Source organism: Gouania willdenowi, chromosome 12 (genome assembly GCF_900634775.1).
Source record: "Gouania willdenowi chromosome 12, fGouWil2.1, whole genome shotgun sequence".
Taxonomy (NCBI): Eukaryota; Metazoa; Chordata; class Actinopteri; order Blenniiformes; family Gobiesocidae; genus Gouania; species Gouania willdenowi.
Window position 1 is genome coordinate 20,860,916 of NC_041055.1, and position 20,578 is coordinate 20,881,493.

General features: G+C 37.6%; 2 protein-coding genes across 2 annotated transcripts; one reads left to right on the forward strand and one right to left on the reverse strand.

Moving 5' to 3' along the window:
- Positions 1–856: 856 nt before the first annotated feature.
- LOC114473542 (prolactin-releasing peptide receptor-like) lies at positions 857–10,574 on the forward strand. Its single transcript, XM_028463234.1, has 3 exons — positions 857–909; positions 5,640–6,111; positions 9,941–10,574. Exons 2-3 carry the CDS (start codon positions 5,666–5,668, stop codon positions 10,572–10,574), a joined length of 1,080 nt encoding a protein of 359 aa, XP_028319035.1. The 5' UTR covers positions 857–909; positions 5,640–5,665.
- Positions 10,575–14,061: 3,487 nt separating this feature from the next.
- brf2 (BRF2 general transcription factor IIIB subunit) lies at positions 14,062–18,914 on the reverse strand. Its single transcript, XM_028462719.1, has 5 exons — positions 18,804–18,914; positions 18,478–18,733; positions 17,184–17,243; positions 16,784–17,105; positions 14,062–14,953 (listed from the first exon to the last, which is right to left on the reverse strand). The coding sequence occupies exons 2-5, from the start codon at positions 18,623–18,625 to the stop codon at positions 14,143–14,145; spliced, it is 1,341 nt and encodes a 446-aa protein (XP_028318520.1). The 5' UTR covers positions 18,626–18,733; positions 18,804–18,914; the 3' UTR covers positions 14,062–14,142.
- Between the last annotated feature and the right edge of the window lie 1,664 nt (positions 18,915–20,578).

Consider the following 20,578-nt stretch of genomic DNA (forward strand, 5'->3'; position numbering starts at 1 on the left):
GTATTACATTGTGTGTCACACTCGCAGGTGTTTTGTTCAAATGCTGATGAAAGCATTGGGCTCAAAGGTGTCTGTATTTCGTTGATAAGTTTGTTTTGGGCAGAACAAACTTATCGTCACAATGATTTGAGTGTTTTTATGTAGAGGAAGAAGAAGAGGAAAAAAGAAAAAGAAGAGGAAGAGGAAGAAAACTTGCTGGAATTATTACACGAAAATTAAGGAAACATCAAAGCGATCAACAGACGCCTCTGAAGAAGACTGGCAGTTGACAGTCAAAACATGTCATGAGATCAAAGTAAACTTCCTGACAGTGTTGTCTGAATAAATTAAACCTTGAAATATTATTAAAAAAGAAGACAAAAGGCTCGCTGGAATCAATACACAGTAATCAAATAAACATCAAAGCGATCAACAGATTACTTAGATTAGACAACAGATACTGACCTAATACATCCCTTCATATAAAACCATCAGCCAATGAAAATTGGTAGTTTAACCGTGACATTTTCTGAAATAAAGAATGAAACATTTATTTTTCCACTTCAGTTAAATCATGAGTATAGACTGAAAGCAGGCATGGATTCAACTGCATGGAAGAAGATAGAGACCTACACATGCCTGAATGGATCAATACCAACTGTTAGGTGAACTTCAACAAATGTTATCACCCCGTCCAGCGCAGCACAGCCCAGACATGAATCTTTTTAGATCCCTGGCATCTTATTGGCATCCTGTCATTTCTAAGGAAATCTTTTCCCTTCAGTGCTCGCCCCACTCTTCCTCCTCCTCCTCCTCTTCCTCCTCCTCCTCCTCCTCCTCCTCCTCCTCCTCCTCCTCCTCTCTTTAAACCAGCAGCGTCAGTGCATGAAGAAGGTTTGCTCTCCGCACAACTCATCTTTGTTCTCACAGGTAAGAGTTTAATATTTATTTCACTGATTTATTTATTTTATATCTATATATCTATATATATAGATATAAAACTGATTAAAAAAAAAATCAATGATTAAAAAAATCTGTCTATAAACTGTTGATAAAAAGCCAAAATTCGGAACATTATTGCCTAAAATATTTAGATTTTTGTTTTGCAATTTAGAGATTTTATCATTTTTCAGGGAATTTTCATTTTGATGTTGTGTGTCAGTGCTGCTTATTGACTGTTTTATCTTCTAATTCTCTTATACTTCTAATCTCCTTGTTTAATTATATCTTTAGTGACCAAAATGAAGTGTTTCAAATGATGAGATGCCTCAACTTGACAGTGACATTACATTGATAAACAAATACTGATATTTTTAAAAATCACAACCATTAAAATGCACTTAGATAACTGTAGATAAAGAAGTGGCCAAGACACAATTCACAGCATGAGTCAAGTAAACAGAAAGACTCATGAGTTTTCAGATAAACAGGTGAAACTCCATTAGGAACTTTAATGGTGAAAAACTATTCACATAGCCCCAGTTCTATGAGTAATACGGGGCGGGGGGAGAATACATTGGCATTCAATAAGCAAACCTCTTCTCGGTCAGGCCACAAGAAGGGTTGTCTTTGTGAGACATTTCACTCATTTTGCTCATAGAACCGGGGTAATGTAAATAACCTATAGTTCTATTTCATAACATTTGTTTTCGATGTCTCACTATGAGATTATCGTAGCTCCCGTATTGCAGACAAGCTTATCGTAAGCGACATCAGCCCGCATGGCAGAACCCTGTACCAATCAGGACAGGAGAACCGCCCGCGACACGCATAGAGCGGAAACATCCAATTGGTAAAACCGGACAAAAGTGAGGGGTGAAGAACAACTCGCCGCCGAACAAATATCCGGAACAGACAACCCCCTAAACCAAGCCAGGAGGTGGCTAAAGCCCGAGTCGAACGCGCACGCAACCCAGCGGGAGGCTGCACATCCTGACTCAAATAAGCCAAAGCAATCACCTCCACCACCCAGTGTGACAGGTGTTGCTTAGTAACAGGCTTCCCTAGGAGACAAAGAGTTGATCACTCCTCCTGAAGCCCCGTCAAACCCACGTGCACTCATACAGGGCACAGTAAATGAGACCGCTGCTCACCCTGGGAGGCAGGGAAGGCCGTGACGTCAATAGGTCAACACGAACCCAACACCTTTGGCACAAATGCCGGGTTGGGCCTGAACACCATCCTAACGTCATCCAGGAAGAATTAAGCGCATGACGAATGCAGTGACAGCGCGTGGATGTCACAGACGCGGCCGGCCTTCTTCGACAGCCGTGGGGGGCTTTGAAAAGCGTAGTTTCCAAGCGTGGGGGCCAGGAAACCCATGCTTGGCGTAAAAGTTTCCAACAAAGGATACGGCAGCAGCGTCCTTCAACAAAATCCAAAGAGGGTCCGCCTGTGGACGGTTAAGCCACTGCGACGAGAAGCTTCGTGAGCTAGAAGAGATTTTTGAATGTCAATTATTCTCCGCCCGCCCCACTTAGTGGGAGGTACTACCTGCGGCAGATGAACACATTTCATCAGCCAATCAGGATTTGCCTAATGAGAAAGTGCTTTTGATAGGCGTGCAGAGGCGCATATCCCATAGTGAAACATCAAAACGATTGTTATGAAATAGAACTCTTCAGTTAGGGAAGACATAAAGTGATATATTTCAAAACTTTATAAAAGATGACATTAAACTGTGCTCAGAGTTCACATCTGCAGATGTTTCTGACATGTCCAACAAATACTGAATTCAGGAACAAAAAGATGACTAGGATTTACTTGAGAGCAACAATATCTATTCACGCCACTGATCATTGATCCTCTCTTTATGTCAGATGTTTTTCAACTAGATATTTTTCCATACAATGTAAATATCAGCGAATAAATCATAAAAAAGTATTTATTAAATAAATATAACCCCCATATGTCGACTAAATTATCAATGTCACCATCTATTCAGAGACGGTGCATCTTATAGGAACCGTCTCATATTTCAAATATAATACTTGTATAAATTACTGCATTATTCATTTCCTATTTGAGCCACCGGCTTAGACTGTTTGACTTCCTCTGAATATGTCTGACTCTGAACATGTGACACTTTTGTATGACTGAGACGTTACAGACAAAATGTCTAATTACTAATTGCTCGCATCGTTTTTGAACACTGATATTAGCAGTCAGTGAGAATCCGTCGCAATAGACGCTGTGTTGAATAACTCCACCTTTAGTGGAAGTGGTTCACATTCAGAGTAATGAACAGAGTAGGAGTCTCAACTCAGCAGGAAGGAAACAGACAGGGGTTTCATCTCCACTTTCATATTGGTGATAAATTGTGTGATAAATGAAAAGGAAGAGGTTTGAATTTAAGCACAATGAACAGGTCCTCTATGGTGAACAAACAGAGATCCACATGCTCGACATGTAAAATACTAAGTAAACTAAATGACAAAATCCAATAGCCTTTCAGCCATTGCTGCTTCAACGATCACGATCAACTATTGTAAAAAAAAAAAAAATCAGATTTGATCATCAAAAACAGGCAACCGCTATTAAAATATTCTTGAATTATCCCCAACTTGAAGTTTTTAATGAAAACCTGGAGATGATTGGAGGCTTCACAGGAAGACTAAGGTAGGAAGTTCCCTAAACAAAGACTGGAGACAACAACTCATACCAGTACATGCTAAATAGGGGTGTAACAAAATAGTCAACTCACGATATGATACGGAATAAGACATGGGGCTCATGATACGTTATATGAAGAGTGACAAATGTGTAACAAATCTTTGTTGATGAAAAACAATTTGACTGCAAAAGTTGGAGACGGCGTGTGGGATTGTTTTGCTTTACAAGAATGAAAACAAATTTACCAATCGAACTATTTTAAAATATATATATATATATTTTTTTTTTTTTTTTTTCTCATTTCTCAAACATAAAAGTTTTGAATACTTTTGTCTTAGGGCCTTTATACTTTGGACATCCCATTCTCATTTCAGTAATTTCCCCCTGGGATAAACAATTAACTTCTGATTCATGAGCTGCCCTTTTCAGCAATGTTTTGGGTGTGATTCAAATATCACTCGTGTTTGGAGCACATAGTCGCTTTTAATTTCCCAATCATCGGCCATCTGTAGTTATGGCTTCTGTATCAGCCTTCTCCATGGAATCTTTTGCTTTAACGGACCACGTACACTCGCAATGAAACGCAGAGGATCTCTGTGAAACGTGTGCTGCTGCTGTGTAGGGATCCATGTGTCGACACGGGGCTGCGCGTCAACGTGACAGAAACATAAATCACACCTGAGAATGTAGATTTTATTGTGTTTCCTGCACGCCTCATCTTAACATCTGCTTAGAAGACAAATTAGTGCTCAGTTGGTTTTTTTTCCCAGACAATCGCGCGCTGACCGAGGCAGAGCTGGGACCAAGTCCTTGTTTTGCGAGTCACAGTCAAGGCCCAAGTCCTTCTGCTCGAGTCCCAAGTCTAGACAGTCGAGTCTCGAGTCAAGTCCCAAGTCTATACAATCAAGTCCCAAGTCCTAAACATGTCTTTAAAAAAATGAACTGCCCAGGCACCGGTAAAGACATTTTTGGCTGAGATATCCATACGCTTGTTGTGAGACGTAAGCTTGTAGTTATTTTCACAATATTTGTCTATGAAACACAACCGAGTGTAACAAATGTAATGCCCCACTCCTACAACCCCAGACATTTGAAGACACCTTCACACCTTGAATTGAAGAAAATAAAATAAAAATAAATAAAATGAAGAATTTATGCTTTAAGAATCAAAAAACCCTGTGACAGACTGGCGATCTATCCAGGGTGAATCCTGCCCTCACCCATAGTACGCTAGGATTGGCTCCAGCGAGGGGCGGATCTACCGGGATGGCATAGGGTGGCAAACGCCACCCCACAACAAAGTCTTGCCACCCCTGCTGCCACCCTAATTTGTACAAACGGGCACGAAACAATGCGGCCGCGGTCACCGAGGTGTTTTCTTCAGCGAGCGAGTAGACGAAGTATCCATCTTGCAAACACTGCAGCGTGTAAGCTACTACAGCAAGCAAGAGGAACAAATGTCATTGCGTCCCTTTGCGTTCTTGAAACTTCTTTGACTAGATTTTATTTTGTGAACCTTTGACTTTCATGTCACAGTTTTTTGTATCACAAAATTGTGTTGCATTCCTAATACTAACACAACTAAACCCTGTGGTGACGCACAGGCTCAGAGGTAGAGTAGTTACGCTTCTTAGAAGGAGCTTTACTAAGAAGGTTGCAGCGAGAGTTGGAAAAAGCAGCATTGTTGCCAAATCGTAACCTGATCAGCTGCCATAGTGGGTCAGTCAGCAAAGAAAAACAAGAAATAAATATAAATAAAGCAGTCTGATCAAGTGTAATTGTATTTACTGGTAGTTGAGGGGAGGAAACTTACATAACATTCTATTATCATAGAGAACATTATCTCAGCACCAATTTAATAACCACCAGATGAAAATCTACTGTATTTCCTGTAAATACTCAGAAACCATTTTGTTTTGACAAAGCTGGTATTGAGATGTCCTGCTCTATACCTTATACTGCTTTCATCAGCCCTTGAATAGGATGCTTTTTCTATGTCTCCTCAGCATGTGTTGTTGTAAATAAAAGGTTGTCCTTGTTGTGTGCAGGCACTGACACTGTCAGCTCTGCTACCATGGAGGCTAATCAAAGCCACCCAACAGGAAGCTCCCAGTCATTTCTGTCAGGACACCATGATGGGCCAGTTTATGAGGTGGCCCTACAGAACAGCTCCACCAACCATAGCTCCCAGTTTGCAGACGTGGCTTTGCTGCAGATTTTCCAACCCCTGATCATTCCCTTCTACGTGCTTGTGGTAGCGGTGGGAGTGTTTGGAAATTACCTCCTGCTTTACGTCATCTGTCGATCGCACAAGATGCACAACGTCACCAACTTCTTCATTGGGAACTTGGCCTTTTCTGACATGCTCATGTGTGTCACCTGTGTCCCTTTCACTCTGGCCTACGCCTTCAACCCTCACGGCTGGGTCTTTGGCCGCTCCATGTGCTACCTGGTGTTCCTCATCCAACCTGTCACTGTTTATGTTTCAGTCTTCACTCTCACTGCTATTGCTGTGGATAGGTGAGTACATTGGTCTAAATTCACAGATTCATTGATCTTTTGGTTTTAGAAATGTATAAATTGATTTTAGCTTCATGTTTAAACTGCACATGTATACACAACATAGACATACTTAGTGGAAATGTGAGAAATGCACATAAAAGAAAATACGGCTATGAAGAAGCCGATTTATGGCTCAGAGGCAGCATTAAGATAAAATAAGACAACTTTTATTGTCCCACAAAAAGGAAATTTGCAGTGTTTCAGCAGCGGTAGATAAATAAACAGCATAATAAAAATAAAAAAATTAAAATGGAAGATATATACACACACATGGAACTGTACTCAGTACAGAGAGAAAGAGGCAAGACAATGGTGCAAGAAGGACATTTAGAATAACTAAGAATAAGCTGCACTTCTTGTAATTAAATTATCTGATATAATTATTGAGATTGATAGATTTTTTTATGAATGTGACAGAATGAAAAAAGTGGAATTTCTTATTTAATTTTTATTGAATCAACTTTTATTTTACCAGAACGTATGCTGCAATAAAATCTCTTCTTAGTGAAAGACAATGTCCAGAGACTAAAGAGCAACACAAATAAACATATATATATATATATATATATATATATATATATATATATATATATATATTATGTGTTCATTATTCAGTATAATGATCATTTGGTTCAATGGCTCTTTGGGTTAGTTTCAAGTCCCCATGGGCTCTTTTTCAGCTCGGTGTTATTTGCTTTTATTAGTCTTTTAGTTGGTAATATGTTTTGTTAGTATCTTGCTTGTAGTTGGGTTTTATATGTCAGTAATGGATCTGTCTTGTCAGTCTGTTCATGTGAGAGATTGAATAGTCCCACACATTTACTATAGTGGTAATTATAGCTTTCATCTCTACCGCAGGAGTGTTTGAAGTTACACTGAGTTAGATTTTTGTTCCTACTTTGACTTTGATCAGTTTTGGTCTTTTTCCTTGGCTTATTTATTTATTTATTTATTAATATTAAAGATAGATTTCTGTGCATACACGACACCTGCCTCCTTTTCACTCCTGTAAATCAGGAGTCCTCTTGACATTCACTTCCCTGACAATTACCAAGCATATGATTAAATATGCTTTGCTTTGCTTTTGGGTCCGTCTGTCATTTTAAGATAATGTTCCAAAGGAAATGGAAATGCTGATGATTTAAAAAAAAAAAATCCACTGTAACAATACTTGAAAATCCTGCAACTGAGAAAAACCATCCATGACTTATTGTGTACATTCATTTGATTATGAAGTAGATACGCAGAGATTGATTAGTGAGTGCACTTTTAATGATGACCACATTGGCAGTTAAAGGAATTCACTCATGCTAATTAATTTAATAAATAAAGTCTGTAATTTACATAATGTAAAAAAGGCTTTTCACATAAACCAGTAATGACAACTGAATTAGCTTATGTGTGTAGCCGTGCATTAAATCATAAATGGTAACATTTTGAATATCACACTTTTACTATATGTAACTAGGCCACAATACTGCATACAGTATCGAATGTACAGTAGTAGCTGCATCTTACTTTGTGCTAAAAATTGATTCCTTTTACCTTTTATTTGCTGATACTTTTGAAGTACACATGTATGTGTACTTCAAAATAATCAATATTCATATTAATTTCTAATGATTAATATACCTTCCCAGTAATAATGTAATCTATTTCAAATAAGGTCCATGAGGACACCAGAATTTTTCATTGAATCCACTTTATTTCATTTTTTTATCCAAAATGTGAGGAAAACACTAATGAAGGGATTCAATTCCCTGCAGACGTACAATAGAGTTGAGGTGAGACACGTGTTACTGACTGGATAAAACTATGTTTACATATATTTTAGTAGTTTTAGATGGTAAACTAACATCTTCTTGGCGAGCTTCCAAGGAGAAATGTCCAATTGTAGCATGTTACATAAAACTCATATCAGAACTTCTAGGTTAAGTATTTTCATCTGTGATATATGGTTCGCTTTTCAAAAAAAAAGAAAACAACCTATCATGTGGTAAGAATAGATTGGATGCCCTACATGACAAGTGGCCTTTGAGGTACCAAAGAGCCCTGCATGCATGCATGCGCTGCCGTAAGACTCTTGAGTTTAGTAAAATCATCTTGGTAGACAAAAAAAACAATCACTTTCCTTCTATTCTTCTGGACTCAGCCCAAAGAAAGCCAAGATCAAACAACGCTACCTGTTGAAAGGAGACTTTAAATTTTAATACGTTTTCTTCCTTCTTCCCCCCACTGTTTCATAATTCATAGTTGGAGGTTACAATCAAAACTCTTAATTTATCTTCAAAGTGACGTTTAGTTCTTTTTGTCTTCCACTAAAATGATAAAAGATCCTGATGAAAAGCATGAATGCAACACAGAGCCAATCCTTCGGGGGTAAATGGTCACTGCAGTTGATGAGTTCACTAATTAATGAGTGAATAATCATGCAGTGCATAATCACCAGAGGTGAAGTGCTCACGTTACTGTATTTGAGTAGCTTTTATGGGTACTTACTTGTACTTAAGTACGTTTTAAAAGAAGTAATTTGCTACATTTCTGCATCCAACCGTTACTGAGTAAATTATGTTTTATTTTGAAATAATCAACGGACATTGTGAAACTACAAAAAATGAAATAACCAGACAATCAAATGCATCCTCATAGCCGATCGATCAGATTAAGTGTAATGCATGGTGCCAAAACAGCATTGAATGGAGGTTTTCTCAGTTTTAGAGTTCATAAATGTACAGTAGCTATACTTAGAGCCTGAGAATTGTTATTATTTTGAATTGAATTCATTGGTGTTGTTTTACTCATAAAATAATTTTACATTTTGACAAACCTTTTATTTTATACAGATACCTTTGCGGAAAATTAATTAAGTTCCAATTGTGCAAGATTTGGTTTCTTCCTTTTTAATTTTATACATGAGATGTTTACTGTATGCAAGGGAACCGTGGCAAGATTTATTACCAACAATAAACGTGGGGGGTGAAAGTAACTCGTAACTTTTACTTTAAAGGTCCAATGTCATGCTATTTTCACCCATCTCCATTTGTTCTAAGAACCCCAAAAACATAGCATTTGAGGTTTATTTTCCCAAACTCGCCTGTTTTATAGAGTTTTAACCTATGAAATGTCACTTTCTGAGCAACTCCACACAAACAGGCTGATTTGTGTCCTGCTTATGCGCATTCATGAGTGGGCGTGTCTATAAACGGGACACGCATGGTGACTTAGGGCCAGAGGACGGCCCGCCCACCCACCCACCCACTCCGTAGCCGAGCTCATGCTGCTTTATAAACACGGAGCGTGGGGCGTTCACCGGTACATACATAGACTGTAGAAAATACGTACATAGCACTGCGCGAAGGACGCTGAAATGCTCACCTTCGTGGGCGTGTCTGTTTACATGCCAATCCTGGCAGAGAGCTTCCTGGAGGCGCGGCTTCTCCAGCTCAGTGCCGCGTCAAATTCGTCAGCAAAGTGGGAACGTGTCATCAAATTGGAGCGAGGTGTTTGGGCTCACCCTGCAGTAAGAAAGGAGCAAATCATCCTCTAACTAACGATTGAGGGAATCAATGAAAAAAATACTTTGGGCATGTGTATGAAGCCCATATAGCACTTTATGATGTTTAAAGCACAGAAAAGTTAATTTAGCTTAACATGAGCCATTTAAATACTATTTAATTAAGCTACTTTTTATTTTATTTATGACTTACTTGTACTCAGTACTTCTACTTGAGTAGAATATATCAGTACTCTTCACAACTCTGATAACACGATGGTTCTTCTTACACAGGTATTATGCTACGGTTCACCCTCTGAAGAAACGGACCTCGGTGGGCACCTGTGCGGCCGTCCTCGCTGGGATCTGGCTGCTGTCCTGTGCTCTGGTGGCTCCGGCCGTGGTCCACACCTACCATGTTGAGTTCAAAGACGAGGGCTTCACCATCTGTGAGGAGTTCTGGTTGGGTCAGGAGAAGGAAAGACGGGCCTATGCTTACAGCACCCTGTTGGTCACTTATGTCCTTCCGCTTTCTGCTGTTGTTGTATCCTACCTCTGCATCGCTGTTAAACTAAAGAAATGCGTCGCTCCGGGAAACAGGACGCAGAACCAGACCGGAGCTCACCAGGCTCGGAAAAGAAAGATTTTTCGTTTAGTTGCGCTGTTGGTGATTGCCTTCGCCGTGTGCTGGCTGCCTATTCATGTATTCAATGTGCTGAGGGACATTGACATTAACCTTATTAATAAGCGTTACTTCTTACTCATCCAGTTGCTGTGCCACCTGTGCGCCATGAGCTCATCGTGCTGTAACCCGTTTCTCTACGCATGGCTGCACGACCGCTTCCGCGCCGAGTTACGGAAGATGTTTAAGTGTCGTCGTCGCATCAGCGCGCCATCTAATCATTGTGCTGCTAGCGTGGTCCTATAAACAGTACCAAGACGGACTTGAAGAGAAATAAGGTTTCTGATTTGTTGCCCAAGAGCAGGGGTGGCAAAAGTAAAAGTAAACAAATTATTTAGGCTATTGAAGTAAAAGCACTTAAACTTGCTTAAAAAGAAAAGTACTGGCTCACCTTCTTCACAAAGTAAAAGTAAAAAAGTACATGTTCAAAGATTTGTTTAAAGGGATCCCAGACTGTTTTTACGAGTTTGGCCTAAAACCTAAAATCACATGTAAAGTAGAGACGTATTTAAAAGACAATTAAATGAATATGGTATATAATACTAGTAATGTTTTTGTGCACTAAAAGTGGCCGAGTACAGCAGAAATGTAATATCTCGAAGACTGATGTCAAGTCACGTGTCTTTCTTCTCTGGCAAAAAAACACAAGAAATCCGGTCAAGAAGTAAAAACCCTTCATAAAGAAACTTTTTCACTTTAGTGCTAACTTTGCATTCTACTACGGGATTCTTAAGTTCAAGTCACATGATCATTTGTCAACAGATTGTTTGAGATTGATTCAAAAACAATCTCGCAAGTGACAATATCAATTGTTGGTGAGTGAATTCTCCCATTTTTCGAAAGAAATACTGTATTGATCTATGAGGCCTACTACACTGTCTATCTTTTATAGAAAATGCCTATTATCATCCCGAGAAGCTTTGAGGTAAAAAGTTAAAAAAATAAACAATCAATGAATAGTCAAAATCAATAGCACATGTTCTGTTAAATAATTTAAACTCCAAATATTTACACCACAGTCTAATGTAAGGAGTTAAAATGATACCCAGTCAGTCACATAAATGCACTTTAGATCAGTGGTTCTCAAACTTATTCTGTATTTGGAGGAGCTGATTTATCGACGACAACTGAATTAGTTAATAATTTACACACTGATTCATGTGTTCGGTCATTTCTTTCTTTCTTTCTCCTGCGGGCCAAATTGGATGCTCAAAAGGGCCGGATTTCGCCCTCTGGCCTTGAGTTTGACGCATATGCTCTAAAGCAGTGGTTCTCAAACTTATTTGGTTCAGGTGCCACATTTAGGGCGACCGTGGCTCAGGTGGTAGAGGGTCGTCTTCTGATCGAGTCCGAGTATGTGCATCCCTCCTGGGTAGAGTAAGAACTGCGCCCACTCGAGGCGAAAACAAAATTGCAGTGCAAAAAAAGTGCAAAAGTCCAAAAATGCGGTTTGTTTTCGGCTAGGGGCCGAATTGCTCCCGCTGGAGGCCGCGGACGTTTGGTGCGCTTCAGCAGCAGGGTCGGTTTTATGCTAATGATAGCTCCGTTACCTAACGACTATGATTTCTGACCCGCCCATTAAATCCTGAACACAGAAATGTGAAACAGTTTGTGAACTTGGCTGCACAATTACATTCTACATACATGGTTGAATGGCTTTTATTTTAAGGAATACATTTATGACCTATTTAATGTGTTTAGAAGAAAATGTCAGAATTTGCTTTACGCTGCCTTTCTTTTCAGCTTTCATTTGTTAATTTTCCACTGTCTCTGTCTCAAATACCCCCTGTAGTGCCGTAGGGGTACACGTACCTCCATTTGATTCCAGTTTTTATCGTTCATCTTCCGTCTAACGTGGGACCAAGACTGAGCCTTGTTTCAGTTTTTGTATGCTGTTTGTCTTTTCACTTTATTATTCAGTATATTTCCCTTGTATTTTGTGTGTTTTTGTGTGTTCGTTGGTATTATTTAAATTATTCCATCTCAGTGTGTGTGTTTTTGGTTGTTTCTTATGTCGTTTTGTATGTTTCTCTGTTATTTTTGTGTGTTTTCTAGTGATCTTGTGTATTTTTCTTTCATTTAGTGTGCATTTTTAGTCGTTTTGTGTGTTGCTGGTAATGTTAAGTATTTTTTCTCTGTAAGTGCGTGTGTTTTTGTTGTCATTTTCATTCATTTTAAACTAAAAAGTAAACACTGTAAAATCCCATATTTTTAATGCTTTCATTTGTTAATTTTCCGCTCTCTCAAGTAGTGCCATTGTGTACCTCCAGAGGTACACGTACCCCCCATTTCACACTGCTTTAGATGATAGGTCTAAAGCTGAATCATTAAACTTTGTTACTAATTTGTGTTAGAAATAGCTTTAGAGTTATTTATATTACTTTTCAGCCTTTAAGATGCTCATTACTTGTGTTGCATGACAACGAGCGCCTAAAGACGCACTTAATGACTCCGGAGACAATGTTAAAAGTGAGAGAAAGCACAGCGCTGCACCTTTGTTCAACAGTTGCAACTATGTGTCACAGTATATAGGAAGAGCTGCATGCTGCACGAAAACAGTATATTTAGGATTCAATTAATAATACATTTGGGCTTTGACTGCTGTGTTTGATTATAAAATCCAAATAGAACAGATTGAACATGATGTTGCTATCACAAAATCACAAGATTATTTATATTTTGGCAACATAATCCATTTTTTTGTTTCTCCATCAGTGCAGAAGTGAAAACTCATGTCGTCTTGGTTCCTTGTGAATTAAAACGAACTCACTAATTGTTTCCCAAGGCTTTCATTTGCAAAATAAAAAAAAGAAAATAGCAGTTTGTCAGTTGTGTGTGCTCTTCTATTTTCTAATGCTTTTTAGTGGCTTAACAAAACATTCATTGTTTTGGTTGTATTACAGCTGTAAAACTCATTTGTGTGCTGTGAGATGAACATTTTGCAACAATTACAAAAACTAACAATTTGAAATTATATGCAAAAATGTGCTTTTATTTTGGTGTGGTTCGACCAAAGGATATGCTGTTTGTTGTTTTAATTATGTATCCTAACACCAGTGTGCTTTGGTGGCTACTACATACTGTCAGTGTTGTGTTGGAACATTGTCAATAAAATGTTTAAAAATGGTCTCAGAGATCAAAAACAAGAGCAATGTGTGACAGCATCCATCCCTCCATCCGACCTGAGAGCGACGATGTATGACGTTACTAATTAAATGAGAAAGCAGAAGTGTTGGCATATTAAATAGTTTGGCTTACACCGATGAAGTAATTGTGATAATTTATTAGTTCCACTAAACCAAGTCAGCAGCCCTGGTGCCTGTGTGACAGCTTTTTCTAAATTTTTTTTGCCTTGAATGGCTTTAATTTCTAAAGATAGACTGGTTTCCATTCCACCCAGTAAACCGATACACAGCAGCAGCCTTAAAAGGGACCAAAAAGTCAAAGCATTTGCGTATCGGAGTAAGAACGACTTTGTAGAAATAAACATTGCAACATGTCCTTGGTTTAAAGTCAACGTCTGTAAAGTAGTTGCTGATACTAAAAGTTAGTAGTAGGGAGTGAATGTCGTCTAGTTTGCCCATTCTGTAAATACAGAAAGAAACAGTTGTTGTTAAATTATCATAACCTTTATTTTAAAAGGTTAGGAAAGTAAAAAATAATACAAAATAAACTATGAACAGCAAGAAACAAGAACAGAAAAGTTAATTCATTTTAATTAAAACTGGAGCATACTCTAAATAAGATCCTGCAATAAAGCAGTTATGTAATAAGTAACTAAACCAAATCACAGAAAAGTCAAACTGATCTATTTTCAGGTCCCTAATGAGGACAAAACCATCTGTGATGAAGCAAACTCTTGCACTTCTTGTGGAGTCCGTATGTAGGAGTCGATTTCACTGTCAGATATTTCTTCATCTCCCGTCACGTCTTTGAGCTGCGGCGACTGAACTCTGCGTTTCTTACAGTGAATCACACACGGAGGAGCAAACAGTTCTCTCTTACCCCAGTTTAATATCGGCTCCTCCTTCCTCTGACCTTCCCTGTGCTCTGAGAGCGTGGATGGGCCACTGTCCACATCTCCTGACTGCTCCTTCCTTTGAAACCTTGATTGAGACTCTTCCACTGAGGCTGTGGGATGTATGGGAACTATGGGGGTGCTTTCCACAGATGAAGGACCCTCCACACTGCTGGTGTGACCCTCCGTCATCAAAGTGTTTTCATGGTTCCTTAGAGCCTTTCTCAACAGGGTGTTTCTGTACTGCAGAATATCTTCAATGTGCTGGACGATGCTATGTGCTGACACTGCGTCTTTGACCCAGGGGAGTTCTCTGCCAAGCTTACACAGCATTTCCTTCATCTCAGCTATTCTCTTCAAGGCGGGCTTCTCCAGTTTCACTTTGGTGAGCAGACAGAATTTGTTCAAAGAGAGACCGAGGCGCAACTTTGACGGCTTAAGGGACTGCCAGGCTAAATATGTCGCTGCCATCATGATGGGAGCTGGTTTACGGCCCGTTACGATCCAGGAAGCTGCCGCCATCTCCGCCAGGGCCGCGGCTCTTTTCGTCAGGTCCTTTAAATTCTCCGCGAGCTCTTCAGAAACCTCGAGCAAGCTAATTTTGTAGCTGTCAAATGAATTAAAAAAAAAAAAAAAAAACAATTCAGAAATGAAATCCAAAACTAAACTTTTAAGGTTTTTTCACAGGATGTTAAAAAACAGAATTATTTGGATCATTCAAAGTGTCATGTTTTTAAATCAACAGCAACACAAACATTAAAATACCAGATATGCACCAGCTTGTCCTGAGTATCATTGACATAGGTCTGAGCAGAGGTGAAAGTAATGGATTACAAGTACTCACATTACTGTTACTGAGTTACTTTTAAGGGTAATTTTTTAGGTATATTTCTAAATCATTAATTGTACGTGTACTTAAGTACATTTTAAAAGTATTAAAGTAATTCATTACATTTCTACATCAATATTATTTTTTGTTTTAAAATGATCAACAGACATTGCCAAACTACAAAAAAATGAAATAACTGACCAGACAACAATCAAATGAATCATCACATCATAGCTGACCAACCAGATTAAACGTAATGCACGGCATCAAAAAAACTGCATTTAATGTTGGTTATTTTCTCAGTTTTGTAGCTATACTTAGAGCCTGGAAATGTTTTTATTTTGCATGGAATTAATTGGTGTTATTTTATTTAAAAAAAATAAATAAATAATGAAATAAATAAAATAAATATTAAAAATAAGATTTTGTCTCTTCATTTTATACATGAGATGTTTACTGTATGCAAGGGAACAATGGAAAGTTGTATTACCAAAAATAAACGTGGGGGTGAAAGTAACTAGAAACTTTTACTTTGAGTACTATTTAATTGAGTTACTTTTTACTTGTACTTGAGTATTTTATGTACGACTTACTTGTACTTTACTTGAGTACAATTTCAATCAAGTAACAGTACTACTCGAGCAGGATATATCAGTACTCTTTACACCTCTGGGTATGAGTATGTTTTGGCAATTGTTTTTTTTTTTGCTCAAAAACGATATTGAACAGAAAAAAAAGAGCAGTTATTTAATTAGCATTTTCAAAAAATAAAATTGAAATTCAAGCTATTTTCCTTTATCCGGTGTCATGTACTGAGTGCGTATTGTACTGAGATTATTTAAGCACATGCGTACTACCAGAAAATAAATTTTTGCTTAAAAAATTAATAATTCATTCACTCAGTACGTGACACCGGGTTGAGGAGGTATAAAAAAAAACATTAAAAAGTGGTTCATTTTCATTTTCTAAAAACCAAAAAATCAAACATTAGAAGACAAAAAAAAAGGCCCAATCTTTTCATATGGTGCAACAGGAAGTTGCTGTTTTCAAAGTAAGAGCGCGTTTGAGGACCGGGCGAAAGAATTTCGGCGCTTCAGTGTGACAGAAGTTGATGGACAAGGGAAAAAAAACGTGTTTTTATTTCTGTCTTATAGAGTTACATTTCTTTGATTTTAGAAACAGAAAGTGAAAATCAACGGGTTTTTACAGTTTTGTTTATCCCTTTTCAACCCTGATGAAGAAAAACGCCTTGAATTTCAATCGTAATTATTTGAATTTGAAAATGAAAATCAAATGAACTCATTTTTGATTTTTTTAATATCCTTTTTTGAATAGAAAATCCAGTGACTAATTTGGATCCAATCCAATCTTTATGTTTTTAGAAACGGAAAAGAAAAATCAACCGTTTTTGTTTTGTTTATCCCTTCTTGACCCTGATAAAGAAAAACACCTTAAAGTTCGATCTAATTTTTTCAATTTTAAAATAAAAATCAAACATTTACTTATTTTTTGTTTTCTAATATTATTTTTCGAATAGAAAATCCAATGACAAAATCATACACTGAGCAACACAAAAATCATGACACCGTTTGTGCGTTTTCCACTCACTCATTAATGTGTGTCTCCATCACATCGTTGATGCTGAAGATCGGAGCCTCAATGCTAAGGATCTTGAGCATCTCTTGATAAATCCTTCCCACCTCTATCATGTCGGCATCCACCAGGTAACCAATGGTTGCCATGGTAATGGGCCAGTTGTGCAGCCTGCAGCTTACGAGCACGCAGCATCCCGCCAGGATGTGTTTCTTGTGAAGGCTCACATTGATGAAATGTTGGTGTTGGTAGGCCTGGTTGTAATAAGCCTGTGACATATCCCCGATGTCAGCGTGCACCCTGAGAATCTGACATATGGCTCTCACGCGCTGCACACCTACGAAAAGGAAAGTGAAAGGTGTAAATAGCATGTGTAGCATTGTGAAGTGCAGTTCCTTCAATAAGCAGAGCTCACCTTTTATGAGGTTATTACACTGCTTTTTGGACACAGCTGTGGATCTGCTGAAACTGATAACTGCAGAAAAAAGAACAGAGCTAATACAATACTTAATCATGCATTTTATGAATAATCAACATACAGTTTCATTAAATTATAGCTGTTGCCAAAGCATTTTAATAGTAACACATATTAGTATCTATTTTGTGGTGAAGTAATCACACCTCGGACGTATTTAAATTTGAAGCAATCAGAATGTTATGACCTTTGTATGAATAAAATAAAAAGAAATGTGTTAAATTGAGCCTTTAATTTGACGTCAGAATTACAGGCAGGCTAACAAATTACTGTATATAATTAATAGTTGTAAACATTACCATTTTCCAATTACAGAGGTTCATTTAACACGGCATGGAAACAGTAATCAACATCAATCATTATTAAAAAAAAAAAAGAAGCAGCTTAATGTTAAATATTTCATGTTTATTTCTCCCCACTGGAGCTGATGCATGTTCATGTGGAATTATAGGTTTTTTTCTTAAGAATTTTATTTTTTCATAAGAATAATATTCATCTTTATTAGCAAGCTACCGTTCTATGAAACAAAAGTCACACTCATAATTACATGTATCATCTCCAAGAATAAGGTGACCACAGTTGAAACTATAACATCACAGATCACATGGTGTTTTTCAGAGGCAATTTCCTGTCTTTGGGTAGTAGTTGTTACCTGTAAGCTATTTTATATACATCATTTTATCAACTCTGAAAAGCTACGTTTTAGGAACAATATCGTCTATTTTTTTTTTTTTTTTTTTTTTTTGTGCTGGAAGGTCTACTGCGGGGTATTAGTGGATTGATAGTGTAACGATGCATTTTGTCTCCCAAAAACTCAATATTGTCATATCTCATCGTCACTTTATGTTAGGTGAATATGTAGGAAGCGTAGATTTAGAAAATTATATATTTGTAATTTTTCAATGCACAAGTTGTTTCAAGTATTATAATTTTAAACAACTTAATAATGAAAAAAAACAAAAAAAACAATTTAAATAAACTACTATGCACACTGCTAATGTTAACCCCCCCCCCAAAAAAATAAATAAAATAAAAATAAAATAAAATAAATAATACTAATAATACTAAAGGCTTATTTTTCTTAATTTATAAGGTTTTAAACCTTTTGTTTTCGGTCGGCACACCTTATATTGGACACCTTGTTTAAAATACATAAGACTGGAAACACTTTCCACTGATTCACCTCGTTTTAAAGGGATAATCTGTGAGGTCGTGTGTTTACTCTGGAGCTTACCGGAACCTTCCAGCGGGTCTGCAGCCAGGAGCCCCTCCGACACTACGGAGCCGCAGTCCACACACACCATCTGGGCCTGGGAGTACAGGGCATCGTCCACTATGTTGGAAGAGCCGCAGTCCGGACACACCAACCCTGCTGTGGCCATGGTCTAGGACTACTGACCGCTGACCACCGACACACCGGAAGCAGTCCGTTTAAAAACAAACAGAGGTGACCAAACTGTCCACGAGTGTTTTCTCTTTTCTTCTTAAACCTGATCAAGATAATAGACGAAATTCTTAAGAGGTTCGTTCCAAAAAATCATTTATTACATTTTGACCTACTTGGAAATATTTTTTTGTCTTCCAAATCAGCCCAGTTGTTCAGAAACTAAACCAAACGAGCAGCGCTGCATAAATACAGCTGGTCAAAGCAGTGTCGTCTCAAAGGTTTCCGGGTAGATGCAACGAAAGGCAATGTAAACGTTCCGCTTAGTTTTTTCACAGCGCTGCAGTTCTTCTTCTTCTAATGGTTTCCGGCAGGCTGTGCACTAAAAGAAGTGTAAAACTGCCCTCTTCTGTTCAATGGAAACACTCCACTTTAGATTCTCAAATAGAGGTTAGTAGAGAGAAGATAGTCAATGTGTTCTAGGCCAGGGGTCTGCAACCTGCGGCTCTGGAGCCTCATGTGGCTCGTTGACTCTTTTGAAATGGCTCCCTATAGCTTTAAAAAAAAAAAACCCTATTGAAATAAAGAGTTGTTATTTTCCAACAGAGGCTATTATTGATTAATGACAAATAAAATCAAGATATAACAATTTGTTAACCTAAAAATAAATCACATTGTGCAATGACTCAGCACCTTCCTACTTCACTTCCTGCAACATCTACAGACCATCTACTTTCCTGCACCTGTGGCTAACCTTAAGTTTTAAATCCATGGTAAGATAACTAAACCAACAAAAACACTATTCTGGAAGAAAATAGAGATTTTAATTGTGTGGGGACAGATTCATTTAACCACCAATGTGCAGGTTAAATATGCATGTTTTATGTGTGGCAAGAAATGAGAAATTAGCATGTGTTGATCACATGATCATGTGTTATCAAACTTCAAGTTACTTTTTGTAGCCCTTTAAATACATTAACTAAAAATAATCTTCTTTATATAACATTGTGTTCATGTAAACTGAGATGTGTAAGAATTTGAAGATGCAAGATACTGTTTGTTATTTCTTGATGTTAATTTATTTCATTTTATTTTAATCTGTTTTAAGGTTGCCATTTACATGATCAATATAAATCAAATCATGAAATCAAACATTATTCTATGTCATTTTAACTGTATAGAATTTCATTCACTGTATTGTCTTCATTGAGAAGGTTTTTTTTCTGGCTCCAGGAGGACTTTAATCCAGGTGAGATGAGGCAAAATGGCTCCTTTGAGAGTAAAGGTTGCAGATCCCTGTTCTAGGCGAAAACATCGATTTTATTGAAAACACTGTAAGCCCAAGGGTTAAGGGCTAATGGACACAGGATAATAAAACATGTGAAATAGTCTCAAACTGACCACAATGCCCCAGTCCTAATCTGGTTATTTTAAACTACGGTTCTTATTTATTTTACTCTGTGAAGATGTTAAGACAACCCTCAGAATAATGTGTTTGTAAAATACGACCCCTGAAACGTAAAGTTTGGAGAGAGCAAATAAGTAAAACTCATCTTGTTGCACTCTTTTTTTTTTTTTTTTTAGATAATTTTATAAATTATATTAGCAACAGTGTAAAACAAATATGCATGAATGAATGTCATTTTATTGATACATGAATCCACTGTTAGTTCAATATAATATTAAAATTAATGATTCTAATTTTTTTTATAACTTTGTTGTTATAAAGTAAAGCCACACCATGGAAAAAAAGGTTCACATTTCATAATAAAACCACAGAATGTTTGTAATGGCAGTGAAGAGTAGGAAGATTTGTGTTTGTGCCGCTAGGCGTCGCTGTTCATAAACCTGGAGCCTTTGCTTTCTAAAAACCTAACTTTTATCATTTTGTAAATTTGAGTTTGCAATACAATTACAAGATATAAAAACAACCTAAACATATATGGAAATT

What these genes read in the sequence shown, in the direction of transcription:
- LOC114473542 (XM_028463234.1), top strand. Translation starts at nt 5,666, where the DNA reads ATGGAGGCTAATCAAAGCCACCCAACAGGAAGCTCCCAGTCATTTCTG. An exon ending in ACTGCTATTGCTGTGGATAG is followed by an intron (nt 6,112 to 9,940) that starts GTGAGTACATTG and finishes CTTCTTACACAG; the next exon opens with GTATTATGCTACGGTTCACC.
- brf2 (XM_028462719.1), bottom strand. Translation starts at nt 18,625, where the DNA reads ATGGCCACAGCAGGGTTGGTGTGTCCGGACTGCGGCTCTTCCAACATA. An exon ending in AGACCCGCTGGAAGGTTCCG is followed by an intron (nt 17,244 to 18,477) that starts GTAAGCTCCAGA and finishes TTTTTTCTGCAG; the next exon opens with TTATCAGTTTCAGCAGATCC. An exon ending in GTGTAATAACCTCATAAAAG is followed by an intron (nt 17,106 to 17,183) that starts GTGAGCTCTGCT and finishes TCCTTTTCGTAG; the next exon opens with GTGTGCAGCGCGTGAGAGCC.